This window comes from Neomonachus schauinslandi, chromosome 9 (assembly GCF_002201575.2).
Source record: "Neomonachus schauinslandi chromosome 9, ASM220157v2, whole genome shotgun sequence".
NCBI lineage: Eukaryota > Metazoa > Chordata > Mammalia > Carnivora > Phocidae > Neomonachus > Neomonachus schauinslandi.
Genome location: NC_058411.1, coordinates 115880134 through 115897282, shown reverse-complemented (window position 1 = coordinate 115897282; position 17149 = coordinate 115880134). Strand labels below are relative to the sequence as shown.

The window sequence follows — 17149 nt, the reverse complement described above, 5'->3', positions numbered from 1 at the left end:
TTTGACCACTCCTTATCTCCTTAGCACTTCACTCCTGACATGCAGTTGGTTTTGCAATGTCTGATCGCATGCATTTCAAATCCTCTGTTTTAACCTTTAAGTGGTATCTCCCCATTCTACCATGATCTCTGCTTCCACATTTTGCAGCCAGCATAAAACTCCTGCCCAAGTTCCTGGACCCACCATGAGCTAGTAGACAGGACGGCTGCATTAATGAACAGATAAACTGATCCACATCCATGTCCAAATCCTTAGGTGCCAGGTCTCTATTTTTAGAATGAGAAATCACAAAGAGAATTGAAAATAAGAATTCTGAAGCCAGCTAAATAAGTGACATGCACTGTAGTGAAAGGAGAGAAATTTCTTCAAAGCGTGTGAAGGACTCTTGATCAGGGAAAAATTATCAGGTAAAGAGGCTTTCCCCCCACAAAATATAATTTCCATGGCACTTAAGCCCCACTGTAGGCTTCCCCTTAGCACCAACATCCTGCATTTGGGTGTTGCACAAATGTAGGAGCCCATGCTACTCAACCCTTCTCTCTCTGCTCTGGGCCAAGTCTTGCCTCTGCTGCAAGGTTCTGGGGGTCATGACATGGATTCTACACAGCGGCTAGCCTAGTTATTTTGATCCAGAGGAGAAAACTGTTGTAGGTGGAAAAATGAATCTCAAAATAGTCTAAGCTTTGTATGAGGTCTCAAAAGTCTTAGCAGCAGCTCACTGACTGTAGGAGGATTCAGTAGCCAATTCCTTTACTCTTCCTTAAAACCCTAGAAGAAACAGGCGGTTTATGGAACAGACTTAGGGAAAAGGCACAACCTCACTGTTGCCAGAGTGTACACAAGATTTACTGTGAGTATCAAGGGCCAGTGAATGGTTAATCTTTTTTCATTATCTATTTCCTCCAGCAAAATGCACTGGTTTAAAAAAACCAATTGTACAAAAAACATCCTGGTAAAGAAAGGGTTTTATCAGCACTGTTGCGCATATGAGAGCCCAGACTGAGCAGCAGTCCCCCGCACTTGGTTGGAAAGCCTCTCCACATACTTATGCTACTACTTGGGTTCCATCAAGGACAAATGGAAAACAGAAGTCACGCATGAGGCAGGATGTACCAAGAAAAGGCCCAAAGAGACACTGCTGCTTCTGCCAAAATTACTCGTGTCTTGGTCTTTCCCCAGGGCAAACACAAGATACACGGTGGAGAGAAATATTTCAGTTCAGAAAGGATTCCAAGAGACCTTGCAGAAACCCGGAAGGAACAGCACCACCTAGAGGCTAACATTAGAAAAGCAGTGCCTTCACCCTCAGATTTAATGAATGTTTGTGGAGCATTTATTGCATTCCAAGAAATGAATGAATAAAACAAGACCTTTGTCCTGGGAGCCGGGGGACATCTCATGCCCTGTTGGGGAGACAACCACGTAACAAAGCACCCTATTATTAACCAACCAAATTGAGTGCATACAAAATCACATAGACACAGGACCACGTGTACTTCCACCCTTCCTTTTCTCTTTCTAGATGCCCACCATGCACTTAGGATTCAAAGCCCACTGGGGTGCTCTGACTGTGTCAGAGTGACTGTGCTCAGACTGTGTCAGCTGTAACTTCCAGATCCCAGCAAACAGGAGCCTCTAATTGAGCCTCACCCCTGCAGGTAGCTTCAATCCTTGCCTCCCAGCCATGTTGAACTGTCCACCATGCTCCTAACACATAGTCCCCTGCCTTTGCCTCAAATGTGTCCCCAAATCTGCAGAACTTCTACCATCTTTCAAGTTCTCACTCAAACTCTCCTCTCCTTAAATCTTTCCTTGTCATCCATGACTCCAGCGGATCCTCTGGCTTCCTCCAGTGTTCCTCTGTAGATTGGGCTCATGCCATACTGCAGTTTGTTTTAGACTTTTCTCCCCAACTGGTCTCACTCCTCAAGAGGAATAACTGCATCTTATTCATTTTGTTACTTCTTTAGAAACTAATATGGTTCTCACCACATCAGATGCCCCAACAAATATACTTGTTTCACCAATAATATTTGTTTACAGCATCATCCTTGAGGTCCTCCAAACTTAGACCAAAATCCCTGCCAGATGGGGCATGAAGAAGTCAGAGAGAAATCGCCTCCTTCTTCTAGCTGCATCAAAGTAGTCTCCTGCCTTTACCACTACCCCAGTCAAAGCCATCTTTCAAGAGCTAACTTGACATGCCTTCCATGAACCTTCTTCCCACTCTGTGAGCCCCCTAGACATCCCTCCTCTGAGTTCCTAGTTAATTATCTTCCTGTTGTACCTCTAATGAGTGTGACCATTGACTTTCTCTGGCTGTCCCAGTGTGGGCAGCTGTCTTGGCAGCCTATGCATGGTGGGGAGAAAGACACATGAACAAAGCACTTCTGAAGAGCGGGCAGTGTGCTGCTACAGGTCATGGAACAAATCCATGAGAGCCTGAAAGGGGCCTTCATTTCCACCTAAAATGTACAGTCCTCTTGGGCTTACCCTTCAGTTTGCTACAGAGCCTATCAAATGCCAGGTTCAGTTAACACTGGCCAGGACTCCCTCCTGGACCAAACTTAAGTCCTCTGAGCCCTCTTCTTGGTTAAGTTTCAACCTTGGCCTGGTGAGCCCAGTTTATCGAGAATCCCTTCACTCTTTTTCTTTTTCTTTTTCTTTCTTTCTTTTCTTTTTTCTTTCTTTTTTTTTTTTTAAGAATGCCTTCACTTCACTCTTGATCCCCAGCCAAGTTCCCTTTGGTAATTTTCCATCCTCCCCCTCACCCTTCTGTAGATTCCCAGCTTAACCTGCTGTATTTGGAGTTGAGTTCAATCTCTTCCCTATTGCAATAGTCTTGGATAAAGTCTTCCTTACCTGTTTAACTGATACAATTTTTCTTTGACACAACTTTTGCTTAGTTGAATGGAGGTAAGAAAGTGGGGTTCCTTTAGACCCAACTTCTTGATAAAAATGGGAGCAATGTCATTTGATAAAGTATGAAACTTTTAAGACTGATCAATTCATAAAAATAATCTATCTAGTGCTAATGTATTTTCTCCAGCATTTGGGACCAAATGGATGAATGATTGTCCTTAATTTCTAGAGTGGTGCTGGCCAATAGAATTTTCTGTGGTGATAGAAATGTTTTTATCTGTGCTGTCTGATATGGTAGCCACTAATCACATGTGGCTATTAAGCACTTGAAATGTGGCTGGTGTGAATGGGGAAGTGAAACTTAAATGTTATTTACTTCCTTAATATAAATTTAAACGTCAAGAGCCCCAAGTAACTAGTTGCTATCATAATGGACATCACAATGATGAGGAGCTTAGGATGTAAGAGAGGAAGAACAGGAGGGGACAAAATCCTTTAATATGTATAGTGTTTTCTTTATGTACTTTGTTTTTTTTTTTTTTTTAAAGATTTTATTTATTTATTTGCGAGAGAGAATGAGAGACAGCACGAGAGGGAAGAGGGTCAGAGGGAGAAGCAGACTCCCCGCCGAGCAGGGAGCCCAATGCGGGACTCGATCCCGGGACTCCAGGATCATGACCTGAGCCGAAGGCAGTCGCTTAACCGACTGAGCCACCCAGGCGCCCTTCTTTATGTACTTTGAAAGCCCAGGACTACTATGAAGGTGTGATGGAAAATGGACCATATGTCAAGAAACAAGGAAAAAAGATTGGAAGAGAGGGAGGGAGAGAAAGGGAAGGAGGGAAGGGAGGAAGGTCAGTGAGCAAGCCTAATTACCCTGCCTATATATAACCTGGCTTGCTGACCATTATTCACCTGTTTAATGACCTAGGAGCCTTGAACAGGTCTCCCCCATAATAAGCACAGAGAACAATTTAGGGAAAAAGAACTTCACGTGCCTGCAATCACAGCCACTTCCTGTTTCACAAAGCTTCTAAAATAAACCCTGCAATTACTGAGGTGACAAAGCCCAACTATTACAGAGAAAACATCATAGGGGAAAAGGTAGCTTTGTTATTCTCCAGTTAAAGGATAGTGAGGCTTTCTCCAAAAGCACTTCCCACCAAAACACACACCCCTGGGGTCTGGCCAGAAGTCAAGAAGGAATAACAGTGGGGCTCTTCACTCATGAGGACAACAATGAGAACACCACTACTAGCCTTTCAAAACCAGGCCTGCCTGAATCACTTCTTGCCCCAGACCGGCACAGTAACACCCTTTTGCTGAGAATCACCTTCAAAGTTCCAAACTCTGGTGCACAGTCTAGCCTGCCCTGACTCTGTCCCCATTTTTGTAGATACCAGCAGCAGTTGGCTCTCTGGGCGCATCTGTGGGGGACTTCTGACCTCTGATCTGTCCTTTCACAAACCACCACAGCAAGTTCTCAGCCTAAGGTCCTGGGAGAGGGTCTGTGAGCTTCCAGAAATGTATGGAAAATCTACTGAGAAAAATGTACATTTTCGGGGCGCCTGGGTGGCTCAGTTGGTTAAGCGACTGCCTTCGGCTCGGGTCATGATGCCAGGGTCCTGGGATCGAGCCCCGCATTGGGCTCCCTGCTCAGCGGGAAGCCTGCTTCTCCCTCTCCCACTCCCCCTGCTTGTGTTACCTCTCTCACTATCTCTCTCTCTGTCAGTTAAATAAATAAAATCTTAAAAAAAAAAAGAAAAGAAAAATGTACATTTTCTAAGGAGCCCATGGGAAGCTTAAATCAGCCTTAATAATGGTTAATGATTGACAGAGTCTCTCTTTGGCCAAACCTTAGGTATGCTCCTTTGAACTCTCTTCTCTAAGACTAAGCCCTGACTTTGGGGCTTCTGTGTCCAGTTTTAGCAAGAATCCTGCTAGGTTAATTTAGGCAGAATCTTCATTCTCCATATCTAATACACTCAATATCTGATCAGGTTCCTCATCCACCTCCATCCCCCAGGTGATGTCTGGTCACTCTGGCCTGTCTTCAACAAGGATCCTGTGAGGTCAGTTTGGCCAGAATCTCCTCTTATCCATGATGTTTCCTCTTAGTAGTTTTTCATCCACTGCCCCCCACCCTGCTCCTTGGCTTTAAAGTCCCACTTTTCAAGTTCAATCTTTCTCCCCCACTGCAAGACCTCACTGCAGTGGTCTCTACAACTATCACTAAGTTCCCGAATAAAGTGTGACTTGTCATCTTTAACAAGTGTCACTGAAGACTTTTTTTTTTCTTTAACAGATCCATAGACATGTAAGAACCATTCTGCAGCATTCCTATCATCCCACACAGCTCTCTTCATCTCTTCCACTTCTCTTTCTCTCTTCATCCAAATACACACATGGCTCAGAGAACAGGAGAGAGACCTCCCGGTTACCCTTACTGCTGAGAAAAACCATTTGTCTGCCAGTCACTAGGATGGGTCTGGGTTCATTCAAGTCCCAGGAAAGGGCTAGTGTACTTGAGCTGCTCTAGAAGGAAGACTGCACAATGCTGTGGAGCAAAAGTGACATGGTACAGTTCTCAGTGGGATGAACAGAAGACTCTTATTTGTCATTATCTGATTTTATCCTGTTATTATCCTTACTTATTATACTTATTTAGGATTTCTGCTGACTGATAAGGTTCATATAGGAGTTGCCACAGTACAGTAATCACTCAGCAACCTACAAATATTTCCACCTCCCTGTCTGGTTCTGGATAGGATCTCTCCGAGTTCTTGGCTTAGCCTGGGCAGTAGGTTATGATCATTTACAGTGAGGTCACATGAAAGGAAGGCAGGATCCCTCTCCTAGGGGCATCATGAAGTCAGGCCTCCACACTGACACTTGCTTTGAGAAGGCCCCAGGGGAAGCTGAGGAAAGCAGGAAGATGTCTTAGTGTTTTTAACCCATGGAGATGATATAGAGGTAAGGCATAAGAATGGGAAACAAAGCTCATTAAAATCACAGAGCTCTCCAGTTCTCTCACAGGGAGATACATCTTCACCTAAAACTGAGACACAATTTTAAAGTGGTGAAGCAAATACCAAGACTTTAGCAAGCTTTCAGATAGACTTCAGAGCTACCCTGTCCTGAGAGCAGGTACAGATGAGTGCTCTCATTCATTTAAGGGCAGGGATGCACCATGCACTGCCCACCAGAGCCATCTCATGAGCCCACCTGAAGACCTTGAGTGCCAGGTCTTTCTGGAATGTTAAGTGGCTCAGCTGAGTGAGAGGATGTTCTGGAAAGACACAGAGGGACTCCCCAAAAGAACCAGAGGAAATAAGAATATGCAAAAACTACTGGTGACTGCAAGGGAAACTACCCAATTTTCTAAAATTTCAGTTCACCCAAGCTTATCAGTTGAAGATACTGAAGAAAAAAAATCTGTGAATGATTTAACTCCTTTTTAAAAGGCAATGATCAGAAAAAAAGGTAATAATCAGAAATACTTGAGCTGGACACAGTTGCCTCCTTTTCTCCCTCCTCCTCCATGAGCCTCTTCCTCCATTTGCTTCCTCTTCCTCCCCACTCCTTTCTCCTCCTTGCCCTCCTCTCCTCCCCAGCTTGCTTTCCGAGATGCTCCCTCTCCCAGGCTTGGGAGCTTTAGGGACTTTCATGCTTGACTATCCTCATCCAAATGTCTATTCAAGAGAAACTTTGGGCTCTGGACTTTCAGTTTCAGCTGGGGTAAGTAGAGAGCTAGAAACACACCACTCCTACTCTCACAACCTGAAAAGCCTGGACAGATGTTAAGTTAATGACTTATTCTGTCAAGAATGAGGTTGCATCATAAACATCTAACTTGAAATCTAGAGTGAGACGGGTGACCGAGGGGAGGAATAGGGCCCAGCGTTTGCTTCCCTGAGACAGGTGCTACCATTACACACAGAAGCAGGCAAGATTAAATCAGAAAATTTTTAAACTGCTCAAGGTCAAGTGTGGGCTAGCGTGATAGTAGGGAGATCCTGGGAGCCACAGAATTGGGGTGTTCACATCTTCTAATAGGATTTTGCTTCAGGAACCCTAGCAGGTACTCACAAGGAAGATGGAGAAATTGAGGAGATTCATGAAAAAGCGTTAATTTGCTGGGGAAACATATCAAATCTGGTAGTCTAAGGGCACACTGGAACCCCAGCAGCTGGGAGTGGTGGGTAAGAGGGGAAAGTAACTCTCCCCTGTGGAAGGAATAGGAATAGTGCACAGCCTGGCAGACAGCAGGAGAGAAGCCAAGCAATTCCAAGTGTGTGGGATGCTAGAGGTTACCAGAGCAACCACACACTGCCACACAGCCAACCTCTGACTAGATTTACCCAGACCCCCAACTAAAACCCACAGTGCTATGGAATAAATGTTTATGTCCCCCACAAAATTCATATGTTGAAGCCCGGCCGCCCAGTGTGGCTGTGTCTGGAGATGGGGCCTCTAAGGAAGTAACTGAGGTTAAATGAAGTCATAGGGTGGGGCCCTGATCTGAGAGGATTGTATCCTTATTAAGAACAGCCACTAGAGAATGCTCTCTCTCTCCACATACACACAGGCACACTGAGGAAAGTCCCTGTGAAGACATGGCAAGAAAGGCAGCCATCTGCAAGCCAGAAAGAGAGCTCTCACCAGATATCAAATTGGCAAGCACCTTGACTTTGGACGTCCAACCTCTAGCACTGTGAGTAATAAATATCTGTTAAGCCCCAGGCTGTGGTATTTTGTTACAGCATTCCGAGCTGACTAACACACTCAATATCTACTATCCTATACAACACATCTGGCTTTTAGTGACAAACTATGAGGCCTACAAAAAGGCAAGAGAAAACACAGTATGAAGAAACCAAGCAATCATCATGCCCAGATGACACAGCCAAGGAAAAGAAGCAATGAACTTAAAAATAGGTCAGTAGAAACCACCCAGGCTGAAATGCAAAAGGAAGTGGGGATGGGGTACAAAACAGAGTATGCAAGAGCCCAGGGGAGCCAGGCCCTAACTGGAATGTGCCACCTGGTTGTCATCACCCCAGGGGGAACCTCACCACCAACCACCCATCATAGTTTCACTAGTGCTCCCCTCCCCTTCTGCTCTGGCCTCATCTTTCATCAAATGTCCTGAAGGAACAAAATAGGCATGGGAGGAACAGTGATCACCTACACTGAGGCCTTCAGCAACAGTTGTAATAGTTCTCTGGTGTCTCTTTGTGAATCTCAGCCATGGGCAACTACCCATCTCTGTATAGACTGGATACAGTAGCTTTGCAGGGGTGACACAGCCAACAACTGCCAGAACTTTCCTTGATCTGGATACAGGCTGAATAAAATCTGTAACAATCAGAAACATTTAATGATAGATTTGTGGCAGGAGAACAATAGGATTTAAATAATTTTGACAAAAGGTAAAAATATGGGTATAATAATGGTGTTGACTGATGTATCGAACATTCACCAGCTCACTTTAGTTTTTCTTAGATATTTAGAGATAAAATTCTGATTCATTATACTATTCTCCACTACAATGGGTCTTGATTACTGATATTTGTTTGTTTTAAGGATTAACCACTCAGCTATAAAATTAAATCATCAGAGGAAGGTAAACACGGTTTTCCCATACTGGAGAAAAGGGGATACAACCCATGTGATGGTTAAAGTATGTGTTTGTGGAATTTGCACAATTTGCACCTTATACCTCATCAGAAAGTACATTGAAGTGGTTATAAGCGGTTATAAGATGACAGGTTATAGAAGTTTAAAACAAATTCCCCAAATCACCAAAACTTCAAATCCCAGAAGAAGGCTGAAGACTAGATACAGAGCTCAGGTCAGTCCTCAGGAGATCAGGTAAGCGCTGGCCCACCCTGACCTTCTGCTTGGAAACCCCAGTGTACCCACCTACCAGGCCCTGTGAAGAAGCCAGAGCTTCAGAGCCACATGGTTGTGAGAATAGGAGGTAGAGAAGCAAACTGGCAGCTAAAAAAGTAAAAGCATGAAGTTTTCAGAGTTCAATGTATTTGTCTCTTGTTTCACGCATAATTTCCTTTCTCTGGGCCACTGCTCCCCTCCCTTGTGGGCTTTCATAGAGTTGCAGGTATTCAGTTCAGCCAGTAGTGACTTCATGAACCACCCTCGCTGCTCAAGATGCAATAGTGCTCTCTATTCGCCACCCTGAGAAGAGGAGCCTCTTCTCATGCATAATCCCACATGCACACACACAGAGCCCTGAAATGTATGCCCACCTATGCAGATAATGAAAACCAAGTACTCACAGCCACATGTGGTCATGTGCAGTTTCCAGTCATGCAGGGTTCAGCCTGGCCATAACCTCAGGCTGCATAGAAGAGGCACAGCCACACATGTCCTGGAGTCCACACTGCCCAGACATGAAAACACCACCCACACACCCCATCCTTCCTCACAATCTCACATGCAGTCACAGCAGCAGGCACCAGCCACCCACTGGAATCTCCCAACAATGGTGCAGACAAATTCTCTTATGCCAATGCTGAAAATTGGTACGCACCCAGAAACAAGACCCCAAGCACAGACACAACCTCAAAACGATCACAGACCACAAATGACCCACATGTCCCACACAGGCATGCAGACACACAAACACGCAGCAGGCACAGAGGACCTCACAACCACATATGCACACACAGACACACACAGCCAGGCATGTACACACACATTTGTACACACACAGATATGCACACCTGAGCACAAAGAATCTCACACTCATTCATTTGGCAAAATATTGAGCACCTGCACTGTGATTCCAGCTAGGCTACATCAGGATACACACCACACAAATGCTGGCAGCAGGACACATTCTTGGGGCCACCCATGATACTGAACATGCCCAAGACAAATAAAGAGTTTTATTGCATGTGGTTGAAAACAGAATTGGTAAGCCGCTTTCAGTGGAAAGTTAGACCCAAGGATGAAGCTAACTGCCTTCTACAGAGCAAAGCCAAGTCCCCAGGGCTTCTGTTGTATCACAGCAGAGGAGCATTGCTAAGGGGAGGCCTCCCTCACCAACCTCAGCCCACAGTCCCACATGCCTTCAGCATCTCCTCCAAAGAAAGGTGTGAGCCCCATACCTTAGGTGCCTTGCTACCCAGCCCAAGGCACCCTGGGGCTCTGCTGACCCAACAGCAGAGCTCTGTGATACTCACAGAGCACACCACCACAAAGATAAACAGGCTTGCGACTTTCAGCCACCGTACACAGCGCCTACAAGAGAAAAGGTAGGACCCAAGTCACACCAAAGCAGTCCTGTTTGCATGTGCCCAGACTACCAAACCTCAGACACGTTTCTGAAGCTTTGGGTAATATCAATCACAAAGCACATGTTAGGAATTCTTTCCATAATATGGTATAAAGGAAGACACTGCTGACCTATAAATATATGGCCTCATGAAAAGCAGCTTGGTGAAGGTTACAGAGGAGAGCAAAGTTAACCTAGTGTTTGCACATGTTTCATGCTGGACATGCTAAAATTCAAATTTGGAGGCTCTTTCCTAGCATTTTGAAGGCTGAATTTCCTGGAAACAGGCCTTATATGGGCTCTCAGATTCATATTTATCAATTATATTCCCCTAAGTTTTCTGGAAAGTGGGAATATGGATTTGTTCATCAAATATAAAAACACTGAACTGAGATATAATCAAGCAATTCAAAAAAGAAATTACAGTGCTGTCACTGGTTGTACTAGCAAAGTCTTTTAAGAATTCCTTCAGAGATCTCAGATCTGTACCTCTGAAACAAATAATGCAATATATGTTAAGAAAAAAAAAAAAGAAGAAGAAGAAGGTAGCGGGAGGGGAAGAATGAAGCGGGGGAAACCGGAGGGGTAGACGAACCATGAGAGACGATGGACTCTGAAAAACAAACAGGGTTCTAGAGGGGAGGGGGGTGGGAGGATGGGTTAGCCTGGTGGTGGGTATTGAGGAGGGCACATTCTGCATGGAGCACTGGGTGTTATGCACAAACAATGAATCACGGAACACTTCATCTAAAACTAATGATGTAATGTATGGGGATTAACATAAGAATAAAAAAAATGTAAAAAAAAAAAAAAAAGAATTCCTTCAGAGATAATTAACAATCAGGCCATGCTCTTGGCCCACTCTGCAGTCTCCTGATGGTGTCCTGACCCAGTCACCATTATACCTTTCTTAACTGTGGCTCTCAGGGCCCAGGTAAGTCTGAGTCTAGCCACCCTTTGCAGTCTTTCCAGTCCCATCTCTGCTCCGTCCCTGTATGTGAAGGGTGCTGGTCCATAGCCTGTGCTTGACATATGTTTGTGGAATGCAGAAGGTCTATGTTAGGACATCTTTTTCAATACCTTTCTGATCTTTTCAAAATGGTAAAGTCTTATTTTGCATTCCCTTAGATTTAATGAATTTGGTGGATAACCATTTCACACTTCCAAATTATGACTCAACAGCCCCTATTTAAATGGGAATCAAAGCTGGAGATATCAGAATCCCAGATTTCAAGATATACTACAAAACTATAGTAATCAAAACAGTAATCAAATTTTGTGTCTGGCACAAAAACAGACACATAGATTAATGGAACAGAATAGAGACTCCAGAAATAAAACCATGCTTATATGGTCAATTAATCTACAACAAAGGAGGCAAGAATACACAATAGGGAAAAGACAGTCTCTTCAATAAATGGTGCTGGGAAAACTGGACAGCTACAGGCAGAAGAATAAGCCTGGACTACTCTTCTGACACAATACATAAAGATAAGCTCAAAATGGATTAAAGACCTAAATGTGAGACTTGAAACCCTAAAACTCCTAGGCAGTAATTTCTTTGACATTGGCCATAGTATTTTTCTAGATATGTCTCCTAAGGCAAGTGAAACAGAAGCCAAAATAAACTACTGGGACTACATCAAACTAAAAAGCTTCTGCACAGTGAAGGAAACAATCAACAAAACAAAAGGCAACATACTGAAAGGGAAAAGACATTTGCAGACAATACATCTGATAAAGGGTTAATATCCAAAATATAGGAAGAGCTTACATAACACACACACACACACACAATTAGAAAATGGGCAGAAGACCTGAATAGATGTCCTCCAAAGAGGACATACAGATGGCCAACAGACACATGAAAAGATGCTCAACATCGTTCATCATCAGGGAAACACAAATCAAAACCACAACGAGATACTACCTATCAGAATGGCTAAAATCAAAAAGACAAGAAATAAGAAGTGTTGGTAAGGATGTGGAGAAAAATGAATCCTCATGCACTAATGGTAGAAAGGTAAATTAGTGCAGCCATTGTGGAAGACAGTATGGAGATCCCCCCAAAAAATTAAAAATAGAAATACCATATGATCCAATAATTCCAAATACTGGGTATTTACCAAAAGAAAACAAAAGCATTAATTCAAAAAGATATATGCACCCTTATGTTTACTGTAGCATTATTCACAATAGCCAAGATATGGAAGTAGCCCAAGTGTCCATCAACAGAGGAATGGAATGTGTGCGGCAAGATGGCGGAGGAGTAGGAGACCTGGATTTCGTCTGGTCTCAGGAATTCAGCTGGATAGGGATCAAACCATTCTGAACACCTACAAACTCAACAGGAGATCGAAGAAAAGAAGAGCAACAACTCTCTCATCAGAAAAGCGACCACTTTCTGGAAGGTAGGACGTTCGGAGAAGTGAATCCGAGGCGATATTCGGGAGGATAGACGGCGGGGGAGGGGCCTCCAGCGGCCGCTTCTGGCAAGTGATAGAGCCACGGAGCACAAAATCGGAACTTTTAAAAGTCTGCTCCACTGAGGGACATCACTCTGGTGGCTAAGCGGGGGGTGGAACCCTCCGGGACAGTGTGGTCTCAGGACCCACGGGTCATGGAAAGACCGGGGTGCCCAAGTGTGGCAGAGCTCCCAGGTATCGGAGCAGGGAAGCCGGCTGCAGAGGCGGAGCCCAGGCGCGGGCTCTCAGCTCGGGGTTGCCATAAACCGTGATCCGCGGCACAGTCGGGCCACTGCTCCTCCAGCAGGGACACAACAAGCGGCAGATCCGGGGAGACTCACCTTCCTCCCCTGGGAGGAGCCGCGCGGGAGTGCGACGCAGGGATCTGCTGGGTTTGGAGACTCCACCCGGGGTCGGGTGCCAGAGATAGAAACGCGCGGTCACAGGCCGGGTGAGCATGGAGTGCGGCTGGAGACCGGGGAGATGGGAGTGACTGACAGCTTTTCTCTGGGGACTCACTGAGAAGCGGGGCCCCGAGTTCTCGGCTCCTCCGCGGCGGAGATTGGGAGGATGCCATTTTCACTCTCCACCTCCAAAGCTGTACGGAAAGCTTGCAGGGAACAAAAGTCCCGGAGAGCAAACCTGAGCAGATTACTTAGCTGGGAGCGGGCAAGGGCGGGGCAATTCTGCCTCCGGCAAAGACATTTGGAAACACGGCAACATGCCCCTCCCCAGAAGATCGGTGAGAACAGCCAGCCAAGACCAAGTTTACCCATCAATGAGAACGGCAGAACTCCAGCTCTAAGGGACTACTGCACATAGAATTCATGGCTTTTTTACCATGATTCTGTAGTCTTTCAAAGTTAATTTTTTTTTAACTGTCTTTTTTTCTTTTTTTTTCTTTTTGAATTTTTCTTTTTCCCTTTTTCAACCAACATCTTATCAATCCCTTTTTTTAAAAAAAAAAACATTTTTATTTTTCATTTTTAGAGTCATATTCTATCCCTTCATAGTAGTTACCCGTATTTTTGGCTTATATATATAAGTTGTTCTCTCTTTAAAATTTTGAGATAGTTTCTTCTAACAGATCAAAATATACCCTAAATCTCTAGTATATGGTGTTTTCTATTCCCCTGCCTCATCACATCCTCTCCCTTTTTTTTTCTTTTTTTAAATCCTCTTCTTTCTTTTTTCAAACAACTTCTTATCACTTCCTTTTATAAAATTTTTTATAATTTCCATCTTTACAGTCATATTCCATCCCTTCATCATATCAACCCTTATTTTTGTACATATATAAGCTTTTCTTTCTTTAAAATTTTGGGAGGCACTTTCTTCTAAAAGACCAAAATACACCCCAAATCTAGTGTGTGGCACTGATCTATATACCAGCCTGATCATATTTGATCACATTCTGGTTTTTTTGTTGTTGTTGTTTTGTTTTATTTGTTTTTGTTTTTATCTTTATCTTTTTCTTTTTTTTCTTTTTCTTTTTTCTCTCGTTCCCTTTCTTTTCCCACTGCTTCAGGTTTTTTCTGATTTGTTTAGAGTATATTTTCTGGGGACGTTGTTACTCTGCTAGCATTTTGTTCTCTCATTCATCTATTCTCCTCTGCACAAAATGACAAGATGGAAAAAATCACCTCAACAAAAAGAACAAGAGGTAGTACCGACTGCCAGGGACCTACTCAATACGGACATTAGTACGATGTCAGATCTAGAGTTCAGAATCATCACTTTAAAGATACTAGCTGGGCTTGAAAAAAATATGGAAGTTATTAGAGAAACCCTTTCTGGAGAAGTAAAAGAACTAAAATCCAACCAAGTAGAAATCAAAAAGGCTATTAATGAGGTGCAATCAAAAATGGGGGCGCTAACTGCTAGAATAAATGAGGCAGAAGAGAGAATCAGTAATATAGAAGATGAAATGATGGAAAATAAAGAAGCTGAGAAAAAGAGAGATAAACAACTACTGGATCACGAGGGCAGAATTCGAGAGATAAGCGATACCATAAGATGAAACAACATTAGAATAATTGGGATCCCAGAAGAAGAAGAAAGAGAGAGAGGGGAAGAAGGTATAATGGAGCAAATTATAGCAGAGAACTTCCCTAATTTGGGGAAGGAAACAGGTATCAAAATCCAGGAAGCACAGAGAACCCCTCTCAAAATCAATAAAAATAGGTCAACACCCTGACATCTAATAGTAAAACTTACGAGTCTCATAGACAAAGAGAAAATCCTGAGAGCAGCTCGGGAGAAGAGATCTGTAACCTACAAGGGTAGAAACATTAGAATGGCAACAGACCTATCCACAGAGACCTGGCAGGCCAGAAAGGACTGGCAGGATATATTCAGAGCACTAAATGAGAAAAATATGCAGCCAAGAATACTCTATCCAGCTAGGCTGTCATTGAAAATTGAAGGAGAGATAAAAAGCTTCCAGGACAAACAAAAACTAAAGGAATTTGCAAACACAAAACCAGCCCTACAGGAAATCTTGAAAGGGGTCCTTTAAGCAAAGAGAGAGCCTAAAAGCAACATAGACCAGAAAGGAACACAGACAATATACGGTAACAGTCACCTTACAGGCAATACAATGGCACTAAATTCCTATCTTTCAATAGTTACCCTGAATGTAAATGGGCTCAATGCCCCAATCAAAAGACACAGGCTATCAGACTGGATTAAAAAACAAGACCCATCGATATGCTGTCTGCAAGAGACTCATTTTCAACCCAAAGACAGCCCCAGATTGAAAGTGAGGGGGTGGAAAACCATTTACCATGCTAATGGACACCAAAAGAAAGCTGGGGTGGCAATCCTTATATCAGACAAATTAGATTTTAAACCAAAGACTGTAATAAGAGATGAGGAAGGACACTATATCATACTTAAAGGATCTATCCAACAAGAAGATCTAACAGTTTTAAATATCTATGCCCCTAACATGGGAGCAGCCAATTATATAAGCCAATTAATAACAAAAGCAAAGAAACACATCGACAACAATACAATAATAGTGGGGGACTTTAACACCCCCCTCACTGAAATGGACAGATCGTCTAAGCAAAAGATCAACAAGGAAATAAAGACTTTAAATGACAAACTGGACCAAATGGACTTTACAGACATATTCAGAACATTCCACCCCAAAGCAACGGAATAGACATTCTTCTCTAGTGCCCATGGAACATTCTCCAGAATAGATCACATCCTAGGTCATAAATCAGGTCTCAACCGGTACCAAAAGATTGGAATCATTCCCTGCCTATTTTCAGACCACAATGCTTTGAAACTAGAGCTCAATCACAAGACAAAAGTCAGAAAGAACTCAAATACATGGAGGCTAAAGAGCATCCTACTGAAGAACAAATAGGTCAACCAGGAAATTAAAGAAGAATTAAAAAAATACATGGAAACCAATGAAAATGAAAACACAACTGTTCAAAATCTTTGGGATGCAGCAAAGGCGGTCCTAAGAGGAAAGTATATAGCAATACAAGCCTTTCTCAAGAAGCAAGAAAGGTCTCAAGTACACAACCTAACCCTACACCTAAAGGAGCTGGAGAAAGAACAGCAAATAAAGCCTAAACCCAGCAGGAGAAGAGAAATCATAAAGATCAGAGCAGAAATCAATGAAATAGAAACTAAAAGAACAGTAGAACAGATCAACGAAACTAGGAGCTCGTTCTTTGAAAGAATTAACAAGATTGATAAACCCCTGGCCAGACTTATCAAAAAGAGAAGAGAAATGACCCAAATCAACAAAATCATGAATGAAAGAGGAGAGATCACAACCAACACCAAAGAAATACAAACAATTATAAGAACATATTATGAGCAACTCTATGCCAGCAAATTAGATAACCTGGAAGAAATGGATGCATTCCTAGAGATGTACCAACTACCAAAACTGAACCAGGATGAAATAGAAAACCTGAACAGACCTACAACCACTAAGGAAATTGAAGCAGTCATCAAAAATCTCCCAAAAAACAAAAGCCCAGGGCCAGATGGCTTCCCAGGGGAATTCTCCCAAACATTTCAAGAAGAATTAATACCTATTCTTCTGAAACTGTTCCAAAAAATAGAAATGGAAGGAAAACTTCCAAACTCATTTTATGAGGCCAGCATTACCTTGATCCCAAAACCAGACAAAGACCCCATCAAAAAGGAGAATTACAGACCAATATCCCTGATGAACATGGATGCAAAAATTCTCACCAAAATACTAGCCAATAGGATCCAACAGTACATTAAAAGGATTATTCACCATGACCAAGTGGGATTTATCCCTGGGCTGCAAGGTTGGTTCAACATCCGCAAATCAATCAATGTGATACAATACATTAAGAAAAGAAAGAACAAGAATCATATGATCCTCTCAATAGATGCAGAAAAAGCATTTGACAAAGTACAGCATCCTTTCTTGATCAAAACTCTTCAGAGTCTAGGGATAGAGGGTACATACCTCAATATCATAAAAGCCATCTATGAAAAACCTACAGCGAATATCATT

General features: G+C 43.1%; 1 protein-coding gene across 1 annotated transcript in view; it reads right to left on the bottom strand.

Moving 5' to 3' along the window:
• Positions 1-17149, bottom strand: part of OCA2 (OCA2 melanosomal transmembrane protein) — a 518586-nt gene that overhangs the window by 421358 nt on the left and 80079 nt on the right. Inside the window, exons 4-5 of the mRNA XM_021680470.1 lie at positions 10071-10128; positions 8148-8220 (exon numbers count right to left, since the gene is read on the bottom strand). Coding sequence (XP_021536145.1) covers positions 8148-8220; positions 10071-10128 — 131 coding nt within the window. The remainder of the gene's footprint in view (positions 1-8147; positions 8221-10070; positions 10129-17149) is intronic.